Source organism: Saccoglossus kowalevskii, chromosome 5 (assembly GCF_978046115.1).
Source record: "Saccoglossus kowalevskii chromosome 5, keSacKowa6.1, whole genome shotgun sequence".
Lineage (NCBI taxonomy): Eukaryota > Metazoa > Hemichordata > Enteropneusta > Harrimaniidae > Saccoglossus > Saccoglossus kowalevskii.
Window position 1 is genome coordinate 7,579,724 of NC_140645.1, and position 15,714 is coordinate 7,595,437.

The 15,714-nt window shown below is 37.5% G+C and overlaps 1 protein-coding gene across 1 annotated transcript; it reads right to left on the reverse strand.

The window, feature by feature from the left end:
• Positions 1–3,965: 3,965 nt before the first annotated feature.
• LOC100370596 (uncharacterized) lies at positions 3,966–12,411 on the reverse strand. The gene is made up of 5 exons (XM_006812697.3): positions 12,115–12,411; positions 9,925–10,592; positions 9,037–9,175; positions 5,476–5,617; positions 3,966–4,264 (listed from the first exon to the last, which is right to left on the reverse strand). Exons 1-5 carry the CDS (start codon positions 12,361–12,363, stop codon positions 4,128–4,130), a joined length of 1,335 nt encoding a protein of 444 aa, XP_006812760.2. The 5' UTR covers positions 12,364–12,411; the 3' UTR covers positions 3,966–4,127.
• Between the last annotated feature and the right edge of the window lie 3,303 nt (positions 12,412–15,714).

A 15,714-nucleotide genomic window follows, 5' to 3' on the forward strand; every position in this document is an offset into this window, starting at 1 on the left:
TATCTCTTCCCGGCATGCAGCACGATTGTTAATCAAAATATTATCAGATACTAATTACCCTGCGTAGCCGGGATGCTAATAATTTTGAAATAATTTTGTAATCTGTATTTAGTAATGATATGGGGCGCCAATTTGAAATGAAGCGCTTATCACACTTCGGCACCAGGGTAATAATGGTTAAGCTCCAGACATGAATTTTCTCTATGAGTAGAGACTCGGTGAACATTTCCAAAGCAGGGTCAAAACACAATTGAATTCGCATATAATAATGTTAATCATATTAGTTATGTTGCTATATATGTAAAAAGAAAATAGACGACGCTCATTGCTGTCTCTTGACACTAATAGTATTAGACAGTTGGTCATCAATCTCCAATACAATTAGTCGACCAGGAAACTGATTGCTTGAGTTAGATTTAATAATATTAATACCTACATTTTATATATAAGAAAAGCCTCACCCCTCATACTACAGTGTTGTTGGTTTCCATAATTGATAGTGATTACCTCTCCATCCAAAATACGTTCAACAGTCTTGACGAAAGAATCGTTCCAGAAGGTTTCCTGCAGTCACAGAATGTCGACCTTATACAAATTAGAAAAGTCGACAATATTGTTCAACGTGCCATGGCCACTAAATCATCAACATTGATTGAGGCGAGAATTATCAGAGTGGTTAAAATAAAAACCAAAATACATCGATACTAACATTATGAGCATAAATAGTATAATTACCAATACTTCTTTGTTTCTTTAGGCGTAAAGCTGCTGTGTGATTGTGTAGTGTTAGGTTTCGATATGATCCGTTTTCGTTGATACGTCATCTCTTTAAATTGTTCTTCACTGGTGTCATTGCCCTCGAGGTGTCGAAATTTTCGAAATTGTATGCCATGTCTTGTTGATGTTGTTTTTGTTGTTGTTGTTGTTGTTGTTGTTATTGTTGTGGGGTAATGTTCGTTGCAGGTAGTTCAGTGTAGGTCTCTATCATCCCATCAGACTTGTTGCTTCATTCATCCGCACTGGCGAATTTAATATTCTGCTGGGAACAATCACGCGAAATGCTAGAGGCGTTCAATAAGTAATGCCACTGACCCACTTCCAGTTGTCTGATCTAGATGAGATTTTGCATGTGTAATGATTTATACCTACATGGGCTATGTTACAAAAAACAGCTCTGAACTAATTGTGGTTTCTGATTTACAAGTGTTTGAACTGAAATGGAGCCAGTTGCGTGATGCATACCAAAGGAAACTTTTGATGAAATGAATAAAAATGGTAATGACGCCCATCAAATGATCTTGTAAAACGCTGGCATCGTGAATTCAAACATTGCCGGAAGTCTTTGGAAACAGCTTCCAGACCTGATCGTCCCCTTCCGCCATTGATGAGGCATCTGTCCGTCAAGTTGAGGCAGCCATTTTGGGAGATCGGCGCATTACTGTTCGCCAAAATAGCCCAAGAGGTCAAGATTAGTACACGGTCTGTGGAAACTATCATTCATGACCATTTGCATATGCATTTTAAGGTGTCTGCCAGATGGATTCCCAGGTTGCTCACATCTTTCCAGAAGCAAGATTGCGTCGAGTGCTCGAGGATGAATTTGGAGATGTGCCAAGAAGATGAGTCAATGTTTTTTCCAAGAAACTGATTACACAGAATGAAACTTGGATACATCACTATAATCCAGAGACCAAATCCCATTCAATGTAGTGAAAACACTTGGACTCACTACCTCCAAAGAAGGCAAGGATTCAGCCCTCTGCTGGCAAGGTCGTGCTCTAAGTCTTCTGGGACCAGGACGAAGTAGTGATGACAGATTTCTTGGCAAAGGGTACCACAATTACAGGAGTCTATTACGCTTCACTTTTGATAAAATTAAGAGAAGCTATCAAAATCATGAGGCGGGGCTAGATCGGCATAGGTATCCTCCTCCTGCAGGACAACGCTCCGGTCCACAACTCGCATGTCGCCAGATCAGAAGCACGGACTTGTGGCTATGAAATCCTCCCCATCCCCCTTACTCTCCTGACCTTGCACCCTCTGACTTTCATCTCTTCCCAGCCATGAAGTTGTTTTTGAAAGGAAAGCTTTTCCCAGATAATGCAGCCTTGATTCCTGAAGTTACGACGTTGTTGCAGGACCAATCTGGGGTTGTCTACAAAAACGGTGTCCAGAAATGCATCAAATGATGGAAGAAATGCATAACTGTGGGAGGTTCCTATGTAGAGAAAGGCTAATAACTGTGCCAAGTTTCATTAATCTCCTGCTATGGGAAATTGGTCAGGGGCATTACTTATTGAACGCCCCTCGTATGCCCACGTTGACCACATATATAGCACCGGTGATTTCCTCAGCTACGTTCAGGAGGACCAGAAATACTGCATATTTTACATGTATGAGGGATATTGGTGGATAATGAATGTGTCACGCAAACAATTGTTACATACTTTAGTTTGGTCGTTATGCAACAACATAATGTACGGGCCGTTTTTCTCAAACTTTACTGCGTATTTATCATTTTACGGCATTAGGCAATTCGGCTTCCATAAGTCGTGTTCCACTTTGAATACCAGGAATTTCTGTGTAGTGTTTTTAATAATCGCGCTACGAAGTTTGCACTCAAATTGTAAAAGCTTGTCATCAACACAAGACGGCACATTAATGAAAAAGAAAACCGTCACGAATGAACGGCTGAGTTCTCGAACTTCATAGCCATTTATGTCAATATTTTGCTTTGTTTTATTTCACCAGAACATATATATATAGTAACAATATACGCAATAACAATAATAATAATAATAATAATATTGTTCTATATGTTCTTTCCAATTAAGTGTATTGTCAATTGTCACACCCAGATACTTTGTAGATGAGACGCCCTCTACAGTTTTATTTTGGACCTTAACGTTACCACAAGTATGGATTGCTCTCTGGGGTGTTTTAATTAACTTATAATTATTTTTTTTGGTTTTGATGTTTAATTTATTTGCATTGTACCAGTTGCGCACCTCCTGGAATTCGAAGTTAATGTTGTTGAGATTAATAGCTTTATTCTTAAGAACTTTGAAAAGATTGGTGTCGTCTGCAAAAAGGTGGAAATCGAAGACACTGGTAGAGTAGGTAATCTATATAGAGTATAGAGTAGCTGTATCATTGATGTACAAGAGAAATACAACTTGACTAATAAACGATCCCAGTGGAACACCGTAAAAGATATTTTTTGGAACGAAGTGTCGTGTCAAATACAACATACTGCTTACGATTGTAAAGGTAGTTTGTTAACAACTGTAGTATCGTACCCCTAAATGCACAATTTTCTTTGACCAAGTTAGCAAGGGTCAGTTTAGTATTGCGTTTTTCTTTTTATTGGAATTTCATATATCTCGGAGAGCCGACGTAAGACTCGTACCACGCGTACCAAGCGGCTTTTGAGTTACTTACTTGCAGATACCTTATTCCAATAATGAAACAACATGTTGATTTGGACTCAGTGTTATTTTCCATAATTCAGTGAACATCACAAGTCGTTTCATGTATAGCCTTAACAATTTCCAGCGCATGTAACTGGTCTCCCACAATGGTAACAGTATTGTTTTTCGCCGGAATATCATCGTCTTCGTTCGTCGGTGACTGTCACTAATTGCGGCATTAATGGCTTTGTCGTCAGTGTGAACAGAACATATCCAAAAGTAGCAAAATCAGAACCAATATTTATGATCGAACCTTGTAGTGTAAAAATGAAATGTCGGCTAAACAGTTTTTATTTTATTACAGTATATCGATAGCCGTAGTGTCTACGGAATGTATTTGTCATTAGACTGGCAGAACATAACGATCTGTTCAGAGCCATTTTAAATTAGTAAAGTGCAGTGCTGGCACCGTAACAATCGGTGATACAATTAATTTTGGCTTAATACATTCCGTATTATCAATGTGTATGTTTACAATTCCACTAAAAGCACAGCTTCAAAAATCGCAAAAATCGCAACATTTTAATCTGCTGAAAAAAAATCACACTGACAATGTTCAGTAATCCTGAATACAATAAGCGAAGTTATCGGAATGTCAATGTAAATTGTTCATCTTTATTGAAAGATAGTTGCAGCCTATATTGAAAGACGGACCTGTCACACCAAATTAAGACCTTCGACGTCCCAATGCGGGAAATCTTTGATGTTAAAACTTTCTGCTTTTTGGAGTTCTCTTTGGTAAATCACCATCTGTGACCAGTAAGAATATACCCATGATACAAATACTGTGGATCCTTAAAGCAAACAGAAAGGAGAATAGTTGTTGGACCAGTGCAGAACTTGAATATTAGACAAAAAATTACTTAAATTATTTAGAGTACGACTACAAATGTGCAGATCGAAAATATTGGTCAAGTCATTTTGAAATAAGTTAAAGAGAATTGAACCGTTACAACGTGGTTTGACCCAAGTGTTTGATAAAATAGGTCTGTTATTTCACATTTGAACTTGACATCATATTTTATCTTACTCTACATACTTTTTATTTTTATACATCTGTCACCGTAACGCCATAAGTTACAGCGTGCCGTAACTTGTCGGTATTTTACGGGGTATTTTCATCCTACCACATTAGGAAATGCGAATTCCAAATATGGAATGATTACGCGCGTAAGCGTCCTCTAACAATAAAAACAAAAATGGCTGTCACCAGGGTTTAATTGGACTCCACACAAAGAAATTCGCTGATTCTGTTCTAAACTTTTTAGATTTCGGCATTTCCATGATGTATCCTTGGTAGGAAAAGATGTATAATAATAAAGTTATTACGAAGATACCTCAAAGTATGCACTCAGACAGTACGCTGTCGCATCGACCTCCGCTGCGCGTCGGTCGATACTGCCGCTGTACTGTCTTCGTGCATACTTTTAGGTATCTTCGTAATAACTTCATATTATGTTATACATGTCATCTGTAATCCCATATGTTATTATCTTCAAAATTATGCATTCGTATCAGACACTGCCATAAGCTTTCATCAGATCCACAACACGTGCATGACGTAGGTCTTGATTTATTTATAGTATTTATTGATTGTTCCTTCGAAATATCACTGTGATACTAATTCTTATTAATTAATGTTTTTAAGATGAAAAGTTGTGGGCCATTCAACAAACTTAATTTCACTCTTTGGGATCTGTTCGTTAAAATTACGGGTAACATTATAGCTAAGAAGAGGTCTTATCATTGCAAGATGAATTTAATAATTTATTAAAATAAGCTAACCACTCATTTGGCGTTATTAACTAATGCAGAAGATACCAGTGATACATAATCCGAAACAGCACGACGTGTACATGTAAGTCGCGCCCTCTCTGGTCAAAAGGGGACGTGCATTTAATAGCCTCACTTTCACTATAGCCCGCCATCCAACATTTCGTGACCTCACCACCGCACATCACGATAGAAACAGTTCGTTTGATTGATTGTAAATATATTTACTTACGGATACAGAGTTCTTGTTCAAGCAATGACAGCTTGTAGTTGTCGTCACTGATCTTAGCTAATTCTGGAATGGTGGTGTTGTCTGTTAATTGTTTCATTGTAATGACGTTTGGAAGCTTCTGTTGGAAAATGTCTTCATAATCCTAGACAAAAATAATAAATAATTCATGCTTTGTGACTTTCAAACCAATTTTGATTGCCCCATATTTTTGGAGCTTTATACATTTTTGACACATATGAATAAATAAATTACATTATTGTCTCACTGATCACATTTCCTTATTAGTGGCTAGCATTGCTTCTGTCCTATTGCAGTTATTTGAGAGTACGCTATACCTAAACCACCAGGGCACATCATAGTATTGTTTAACCAAGGTGATATCCAGGTGATGAGCTACACTACGAGGGTAACGGTCCTGTGAGAATCGTCAGCTGTTCGATTCTTTCACATGAACAATCTCATTGCCATGTTCAACAGTGCTCAAATAATTTCATTGGTTTTGGCAAATTGCTTGATTCTCCATGGCAACACGTAGATGAATGGGAATCTGTCACATTCGTACACAATGATTTTACTAGTTACACGTAGTACTCACCTTACCACAATCCAATGTCTAGCATTGGATATACATATACTAGTGGATGTATTGTCCGTTGTCGGCAATTTGCCGGGTGCCAATAAAATTGGCCACCTAGAGGGTCCAATGCCCCTATCTCCAGTTCTATTTTTTCCGATGTGAGTGATGTCGAATGTGATGATGACCAGAACCTCTCGTACCGTCTGGTTCTTTTGATTTACTTTATGTTTTGCAAATAGTTTTCTGAAATGGATGGATGTTCATATGGTTTTGACCGCCCGCCATTTTAGAAGTTGCTCACTAAATGGTTAGAACTTTCTCGATGTCCAAATATTTATCGTTGTTATCTTTGTTAAACTAATAGACACTATTTTAGTGTGTGCTTAGAAGAAGGTTGTGAAATGGTGCCGAAACTGATAAATATGCACATTTTGTGTCCAGTACATTGCGAATGCTTCAAAGACAATCCGTGTACCGAATGTCCAAAATGGGTGGTCCATTCATCGTGTTTTCTACTTGCGTTGTAACACTGCTATGGGTGGCTGATATGGGTGGCTGATATGGGTGGTTTATCTGCCTCTCATTTTCTTTGGTGTCATGCGAAAAGCAGGATTCAACAAATATCGTATTGTTATCTACTTGTTATAACAGATTGCAGGGAGCAATGACTGGGAGGAATAACTGCTTTGCCCAATCGGACCTCTGTGCAGTTATTATTATTATTATACTCTAGTCTTTAGATGTGACACTAAACGAATGTCTATTTGTTATGAGTTCCTGCATTCTTGATGATGATTGGTCGACCGGTTTAACATACAATTACCCAGGCGTATAAGTTGCATTCAGAGATGGTTTTTCCAGGCCCAATAGGGAATTGTCTGCATCACTGGCTTTTCAGTGCGGCAATCAAGCACGTGTTAGCAATATGATTGTTTCTTCATTAATCATTATTTATCTAATTTAGCCTTTGAGACTGAATAATGAGTTTGCGATCTGTCCACATAAGAAAGATATAAAATGGCAGAACAAAAAACTAGAGATGGAGAGCATATTACTAATGGGCATTTCTCAGATTGAGAGCATCTTTACATGTTGTGTCAGCTCTAAGTACATTTTTATTATTCTGGGTTTTACCCAAGTTTTATGTCGCTTTTGTAAAAAGCTATTGAGTTAGAAATCTGTTATTGGTTTTGGCCCAATATACGGATTCAAAAGAGAGACTTCTGGTCAAGTTCACCAATCATATAAGTATGTAATGTATTAATTGTATAAACTTGTTTAAGTTCCCTCTTTAGTTGCTCTACTTTCATGGATGGTCACTTATGACCTAAACCTACATCAGATCACGCGTCACCTGAGTATGATTTGTATCCAGTCCAATAGTCTTTCCAATGCTAATTAATGGGATTTGATAAGGTGATTATGACTGAACTAATAAAATACACACATTCCCCTCGGGATAATTTAATTTTACATACTTGCCTTACACAGACTATAATCTACAATCTAGATCTATCAGTGACGTAATAAATAGAATTGAGATTGGGACATTGGAATCCCAGTTGATCGATTTTTGCGACATAGGTCTTCCTCGGACAGTAAGCCAACTAGTCTATCCAACGTTAAACATTGGGATTTGGTAAAGGTAAGTATGACTTGATGTGAAAATTCAAATTTCAAAAAAATCCGTGTCACCATGATGTTATTCTACCTGATTCAATGACAAAATTCAATAACCTTTTAAACAAATGTCACACTGTAAAATGTGAGGCAAACCATTATTCACGTCATCATGAATTTCTCTACGTTCGTTGTGTGGGGGCGCCCTGAGCCTGGGTCAAACATTATCAAAAGACTAAACAGCGGAGTATTGCAGATCTCCGTAACACGGAAGTATGCATTAAACAGCGTGACGTTGTTACATCCTAAAAAAACTGCTAAAGTACAATACAGTCAGAAGTCTGATGAGAAATGAGCGTGCTGTCTCTAATCAAGAGTGTTTGACAAAAATACTTCAATCATCCCATTAATATTAATACTGTAACCACATATTAATTATTCGTTGAGTGAGGAATTTATGAACGGAATGCTACTTATACCGTTATTTTGTTATTATGTCACCGTCGAAATGTCCCTTGGAAACGAATACTTCCAGTACAATCACAAAAAGGTAATCTAACTACTCACTCGTTGAACGTTTAGTTTAACTTCAGACTGAAGGCTCAATGTATCCTGTAGATACAATACTAGAGTCTGCAAGCCTGTTAGTATTTGTCATAGTTAAAGCGGATGGGTCTCACGCGCAACGCACGCTTGCGACTCATGGGTAGATGCTTGTTTCTAAACAACGACATCCTATGACACGCATTCTCAGGTGACGTCTCCCTCGTTATAACTATTATTGATAGCGAAATTGACAATGTCATTATACGTATACTTCGATTGAATGAGCAGGTACGGGTGTAGTATTTCTAAAACCCTAACCCTTTATATTGACGTAATTGCTGTGTTAGTCCTGGTTTTAGTGGGGAGGCACGCCTTTTAATTCGCCACGGGTGAGTGGTGTCTAATGTCATGGTTATATAATTATAAAGTGGACAGGAGGGAGACAAGTACATATAATACCCATAATGCACTGTAAAAGTCTCCCGAACCGGAAATCTCGCAATTCTTGGAGTGTGTACAGACTACTCGTTAATAGCCACCCATTGCACTTTACCACAATCGCTATACTAGTAACTATTATTGATTGCGAAATTGTTTCATTTAAAGCGCAGGGGACATCACCTGCGCACGCGTGGATTTTGAGTCCTAAGCGACGATAATAATGCACGCCAAAAAACGCAAAGTGGACGCTTGTTTGTATACAACGGCTTGCTATGGCCGCCTGCCGTATGCGCAGATGACGACTCCCCCACTATATCCCACAAAATATATCCCACAAAAGCACGGCAGCTTGATTTGTCGCCAGTTCAAATACTTACCGCAGCATACGGTGGAAGAGCCACGTAGATACAGGATAGGTTTCTTGTCTTCATTAAGTTACTAAAGTCAAACGATACTTGCAATGCTGCCCGGCCAGTCGCTAAAGTCTGGGTTTTATTGCAGTTATCGTTTTTACATCTAATAACGAATAAAGACGAAAATGGTAGACTAAAGCATACTAATAGTACAGTATATGTGCCTGTTTGTATGTATGTCTGTGTCACCATCATCTAAAGAACCGCTGGTAAGAATTCAATGAAACTTAGTACATAGATGCTCTGTGACAATGCGCTGACCTGACTAGTTTTTGTAACACTTCGTGCGTATTATTTACCCAATTTGCTTAATGATAAGTAAACTGTCTGCATTCCAACTGATATATCAAGTATTATTCATCACATTACAATTAAATTTGGAACATAGATGCTCGAGGACAATGCACTTGTCTGATTAAATTTGGTTTACAATTGCCTAATTTGCCTAACAATTCATAATTATTGTTGTTATTATTAGCCAATTCTATTATTAGAAATTTCTTTCTTTCTTTATTTTTTTTGTTTTTTTTGTTTGTTTGTTTGTTTGTTTGATTGATTGTTTGTTTGTTTGTTTAATTTTTTGTATATTTATTCATTTATTCATTTATTTATTTATTTATTTATTTATTTATTTATTTATTTATTTATTTATTTATTTATTTATTTATTTATTTATGGTACACGTGTTTGATCGTCGTCTTTTAAAAACATATTAGACAGACAAATGGAAATAACTGCATAACAGTATTTAAGATTGAAATTTGGAATGCCACTGATATTACGTACCATAGTCATTGCGGGTTAATATGCGGTGAAATCATGTCAGTACGAAAACAGGGCGTTTACACTTACCCTTCCCCTACCTTTGTTCTAAAGTGCACTGACAGATACGGGCGTCCACCGCAGACTAAATCACTCACCAAGTCAGCAACTCTGCGAATGCTAGTCGGCCATTTCAGATGCTTATCAACCTTACGTAACAATTCGTCTTTACCGGAAATGTTGAATTGCTCAAACGCTAAAGGATAATAAACGCCAACGCAGCGAATATTCCGTATACTTTCCAAATCACTCAGCCGAGTAATGCTCTTTATTTGTGACCACGGAGGTAATTGTATTCCATAATCTACTTCGAAAATGTCACTATGTCTCTCGTATATTTTTTCAACATCTTTACTCCTGGATGGGGTTGTTATGACGACATCCACATTACTGTCACATTCGCGCTTAAATCGGTCGAAATAGGCGACGTCGAGCAACTTTCTTAGCAAGGTTACATCGAAGGTCTCGTTCAGGTATCTCCACGATCTTGCTTGTGTACCGTGAGTTTGGAACCACCTCTCAACAATCGTCATTTTATTATATAGGGCAATGAGAACAGCAATTCTGAAATTCCTAAAGTTGAAGTTTGGCCCACTGCCGAAGTGGTGAATAGGCACCAGATAGTGAGTCACTGATGTATCAACAGTAAAACTGTCTGTGTCGCTTTGTCTATCACTTGATTCGTTCATATCACTCAGCTTTGAAGAAAAGATTGGAAAAAAACACCAAGACAATGTCATCAAACTTATACTGGGATTGAATGAGCGGGTACGGGTGTAGGATTTCTAAAACCCTAACCGTATATATTGACGTAATTGCTAGTGTAGATCCAGGTTTGAGTGGTGTGTAATCTCATGATTATTATACACATACACATATTACCCATAATGCAATGTAGTAATGACATCATTGTAAAACTTCCCATATGAACCGGAAATCTCGCATTTCCTGGAGTGTGTACAGACTACTCGTTATTAGCCACCCACTTTACCACTATCGTTCAACTCCCTTTTTCCATCCTTTATTCCAGTAACAAAACTTTCATTTTTGATTCAAATTAGAACATGAACCTCGATTGCAAATTATGCCAGATTAGACGTGTGGATGTCGGTAGAGTACTTACTTGATTTAAAAGAATACCACAGCCTAATCGGCTAACTATGTTTTTCTGTCTTATTACAATTTCATAATGTTTTCTAAAACATATTCCAAAAATATATGAATAAAAATCAAATCCTAACTGCGCGCCGTGAAATAAACAGCATCACCATGGTTATTAAACTGACTTTGTTGCCATATGTAAAATGATATTGTTTTATCATCCGTAAAATTTAGAATATTAGTAAAAAATATAACGTATACCACAAGTGAACCGTGTGTTTTTGACGTGTACACTACTGTCATGATAGTTTCCACACCCTTAGTACTAAGTTTAGTATTGTGTACTGTTCGTTTTTTTTCATAAACATATTGCATATCTATGCGTGCGTAATAAATACAATTGCCTAAAACCTAATACGATTGAAATAACTTTGCAATGTATATGCTGCACCATGTCAATAACCCCACATTATATTTGCAAGATTACGTACGTGAACGGGATATGAAAAATGTTAAAAATACAAAACGGAAAACGTAAATTTTTTTGAAAAATTGTTGTTCGATACTCCATACTTTGTTGAATCGTATAATAATTTGGTATGGACTAAAATGACCGGGGTGTACGTCAAGTCTATCCTGGTACCCATGCTGAAGTATAGCCTTTTAAAAAGGCCTCTAAGTACGTCCCTATTTTTGTGAAATTATACCCCATTTCATGTGCAGAAACATAAAATACACTATATACATATTAAGATCATACTGATTCCAAGTTTAGATAACACAAATTCATGAGAGATCTCTTTTTCACACTTTATTTACATATTTTAAAATATTCTACCCTAAAACGGTACACGCGTATACGCGTCAAATAACTTAATAACACCATTTTTACACGTTCTTTTACTACAGCTTGCGTATCATATTTTCCCAGAGAACCCCCTCCCCCTGGGCTAAAATGTCGCGTTTACATGACACACACAAAAAAACATCAAAACCATTAATACGTATATACAGTGATTGTCGTTGACGTATCAATCCGCCCAGTACACACCGACGCGTATTTGAAATGTCTCATCATTCACACACAGTATGAAAACATTTATTTACATACATACGTACTTGTAAATTATCATTCGTTTCCTCGCTTGATCCATGATCCGATACAGTCACTATTGCCACAGGAGACTCGATATCACCGGTCTCCTTGGCGTTGTCTCTGCCTGCAAACGTCGTAATGCCTCGGATCGTTGATGACCTGGACTTTTTTGACACCGGCTTGATCCCGAAGGAGTATATAGCAGTGGAAATAAAGAATCCAAGAAATAACAATAATATGAAATAGGCGAAAACATTACGAATAGTTGCCATGTTATTCTTAGTCTGACGTGTCGTGTGTACAGTGTGTTATAGCGATACACACCATATCAGTCGGTTTAATCCGTGTTTAGGGTCAGTAGGCACGAGAATGCAACACTCTCCATTGAAATCAATTCCCGTTTGGATTAGCACGCAGTAGGGGGCGTGCCGATCGTTAACCACAACGCGACTACCGTGGCTACACATTTATTTGGAGCGACGCGAGCACCGGCTGCTCCATTCTGAGTGTACATTTAATTTCAATCAAATAGCATCGTTGTATTCTATTTAAACGGAGACACTTTCAGTTGTATAGTTGTCATTCCCGTGTTTAAATTGGCGGCGTTTTTTTAGTTTTGAGATGTCAGTGATACAGTTTATTTATAAAATATTCACGTTAAGCAATACAATTATTTTATGAAACAAAATAGCGCAGGGAATAAAAATATTTCATTGAAATGGAAATAAACAATTAAATTGTTAAAATGAGATAATAATTGAATATTATTGTATTCACTATACTATCAAAATTAACTCATTGTGAGTGAGTCTATAGCAAAGTTACCTGGTGAAGTAGTAGATAAAATGTAAGATTTATGTAATGAGATAAATAAACGTGAAGACTCAGGACCTTTCACTGCCTCTAAGACTGAGAGATAATAAATAAGTAAACAAATCTGTCGACTTGGCGGCATGGGTTAGTTATAAAGAAGTTAGGACTGCCTGGTATTCCGTTTACATGTGACTCGCACACACAAACACAATCGAGGAAATCTTAGAAACAATTACCATGTGCCAACAATATTCGAGACATGTGTTTAAGTATAATGCACAGTGTATTCACAGTGATATAATCACATCATTGCAATGTGTTATGTTTTATTTAAAACATGGACTTGGATCTAAACTTACTAATGCTTCGTGTAAAAACGTCTGTTCATTTAGTGTGTTAAGTCAAATCTGTTTACTGTTCACATCACATCACAACACTTAATCAGGTTATTGGGTCATGTGACCGGAGATGTCTGTGAGCCCTAAATATATAAAATGTAAACGTGGACATTAATGAGCAAAACTAGTTCTAATTACTGCTCTATCTTGATGGGCCAGGAATTTCAGTAAATTTACGCACATCGACCCATGGCACCGGGTGGAGCGCGGGAAAACAAACTCTGCTCTAAACCGAAGTTATTGAACCCAGGGCTGCTCGGAACAATGTCCATTTCAACCAGCAATGGTAATAAAAAGCATAAAGGTTAATCTAGAAAAAACGCAAGCAATATCATTAGTATATCCGCATATGGTATTTTATTTTTTAACCATGTATGTATTTACTATTGAAATAAGAACAATGAAACGGGGAAAAATCATTGTTTTTAACAAATAATGATTATTTGGTATGATTATAAATTATAGTCAAATTTGACATGTGTCGCATGTATTTATGAAACATGCGTTTGAATCTATTGTTGATCCAATACGAAGGGGCAATACTAGTATTGCGTGCATTCAATTCCGTTGATTGTTGACTCGATGCTGAATGTACAATCAAAGACTCGTATAGGCATTACGTTTTTTAAAGCTAATGTTGCCATGGTGTAGTTCTCATAGCTTCGTTCAAGGCATTCAAGTCACAATTCTTCCAAAGTCCGTATTAACAAGTTATATCAACGCAACATGGTGAAAGTGTTTCTGATCTACTCCAAGTTTAGAACACCTTTTTTGTTACTTGTAGCTACGTCTTTGCTGGGAATGGTATTCGTGATATACGCTAATTACCGCCTTACAGCAATAACTAGACTGGCTATAGTGGAATTCACCTGGCAAACAAACGCATTTAAATCGCTCAGAAACCATGACGGGCATGTATCTCAGACATCAAACAGCGGTCGGTCAACGTACATACGTGGATACAGCAGAGACATCAGCATAGAACAGGCAGTAGAATATAATGACGACGTATCGGCACCTGTATCCAACAGCAACGAGCCCAACAAAAGTAAGTACACAATGCCTCCGAGAAGTAAATACCACAGTAACTCACAAAATTTCAGCACAATCTCCAAAAAGGAAAGCGATTCACAAATACGCCTACATGTAGACAACATAGGGGAAAACATAAGTCATGTTGAGGAGGATATCCGTTTTATTTTGAGACTCTCGGGCTATGGCAGATCGATAGCAGCACGTATACACGCGTTTGACGTGAAAAATGGACAAGTAAACCACATAAAAACGGACAGTCATCATGATACAAGAAGGCATGCGAGAAGATTCATGTTTGTGAAAAGGGGATCACATAATTTTAATAGGAATCGATCATCAGCCAAGATTATCTGGAATCTACAAACCCACCTCAAAGACATAATATCCGAACTTAAGAATTGGAAACCAAATGTGAACAAGACAAGAGCGATTAAGTCAGAAATTGACAGTTTTCTGAACAACACCAATTACGTATGTACGAAAAAAAAACACCGAAATCGGCGCCGAGTACCTAGACACGTCATCGACTAATTCTGTTTACATTGATGTCGACAATTGGAAATTGCTACCAACGATAAGCCCATTGACACGTAGAACGACATTTAAAACATGTGCTGTTATTGGCAATAGTGGTATTCTACGGAATAGTGGCTGTGGTAAAGAAATTGACAGTTTCGATTTTGTCGTGAGGTCAAACTTGCAACCAATCGAAGACTATAAACATGACGCCGGAAGTAAAACGGATCTGACCAGCATATCTCAGTCATTGATGTCCAGATACAGAGTTTACGAAAATGAAATATTTGTGAAGAATTTTACTAATTTTAATACGAGTAAATTCCTGAAAGATTTGGATGAATATAAAGGTCTTATTTTATTTATTCCAAATAGTCAAGTTAGCAACCTTGCATTCCAATTGGCTCGATTCATGGAAACGAAAAGCCCCCTGAGTTTGCTGTTGTTCAACGCAACACACTCGTCTCGAATGAAGTTGTTTTGGGATATAAAGAAAGGGCTTTCAACTGGAATGACGCTTGTTGGCATTAGTTTCGCACACTGTGACAAGATACATTTATACGGATTCTGGCCATTCCCGATAGACCATGAAGGTAACCCTATTGCAATGCATTACACGGATGACATCACTTGGTCTACGTATCACAAATACCATGACTACCCAGCAGAGTTTTCTCTCCTGACTGAATTACATAAGCGAGGTGTTCTTCAAATGCATACAGAAAAATGTCATTAAATTGTGTTTCTGGAGATATTCGCTGAACACTTCAGCAGCGAGGACGACCATTATAACTGACGAGAGATTAATTAAACATCCAAACACACCGACAAACAAACAAACGAGCTCACACTGATTGTATT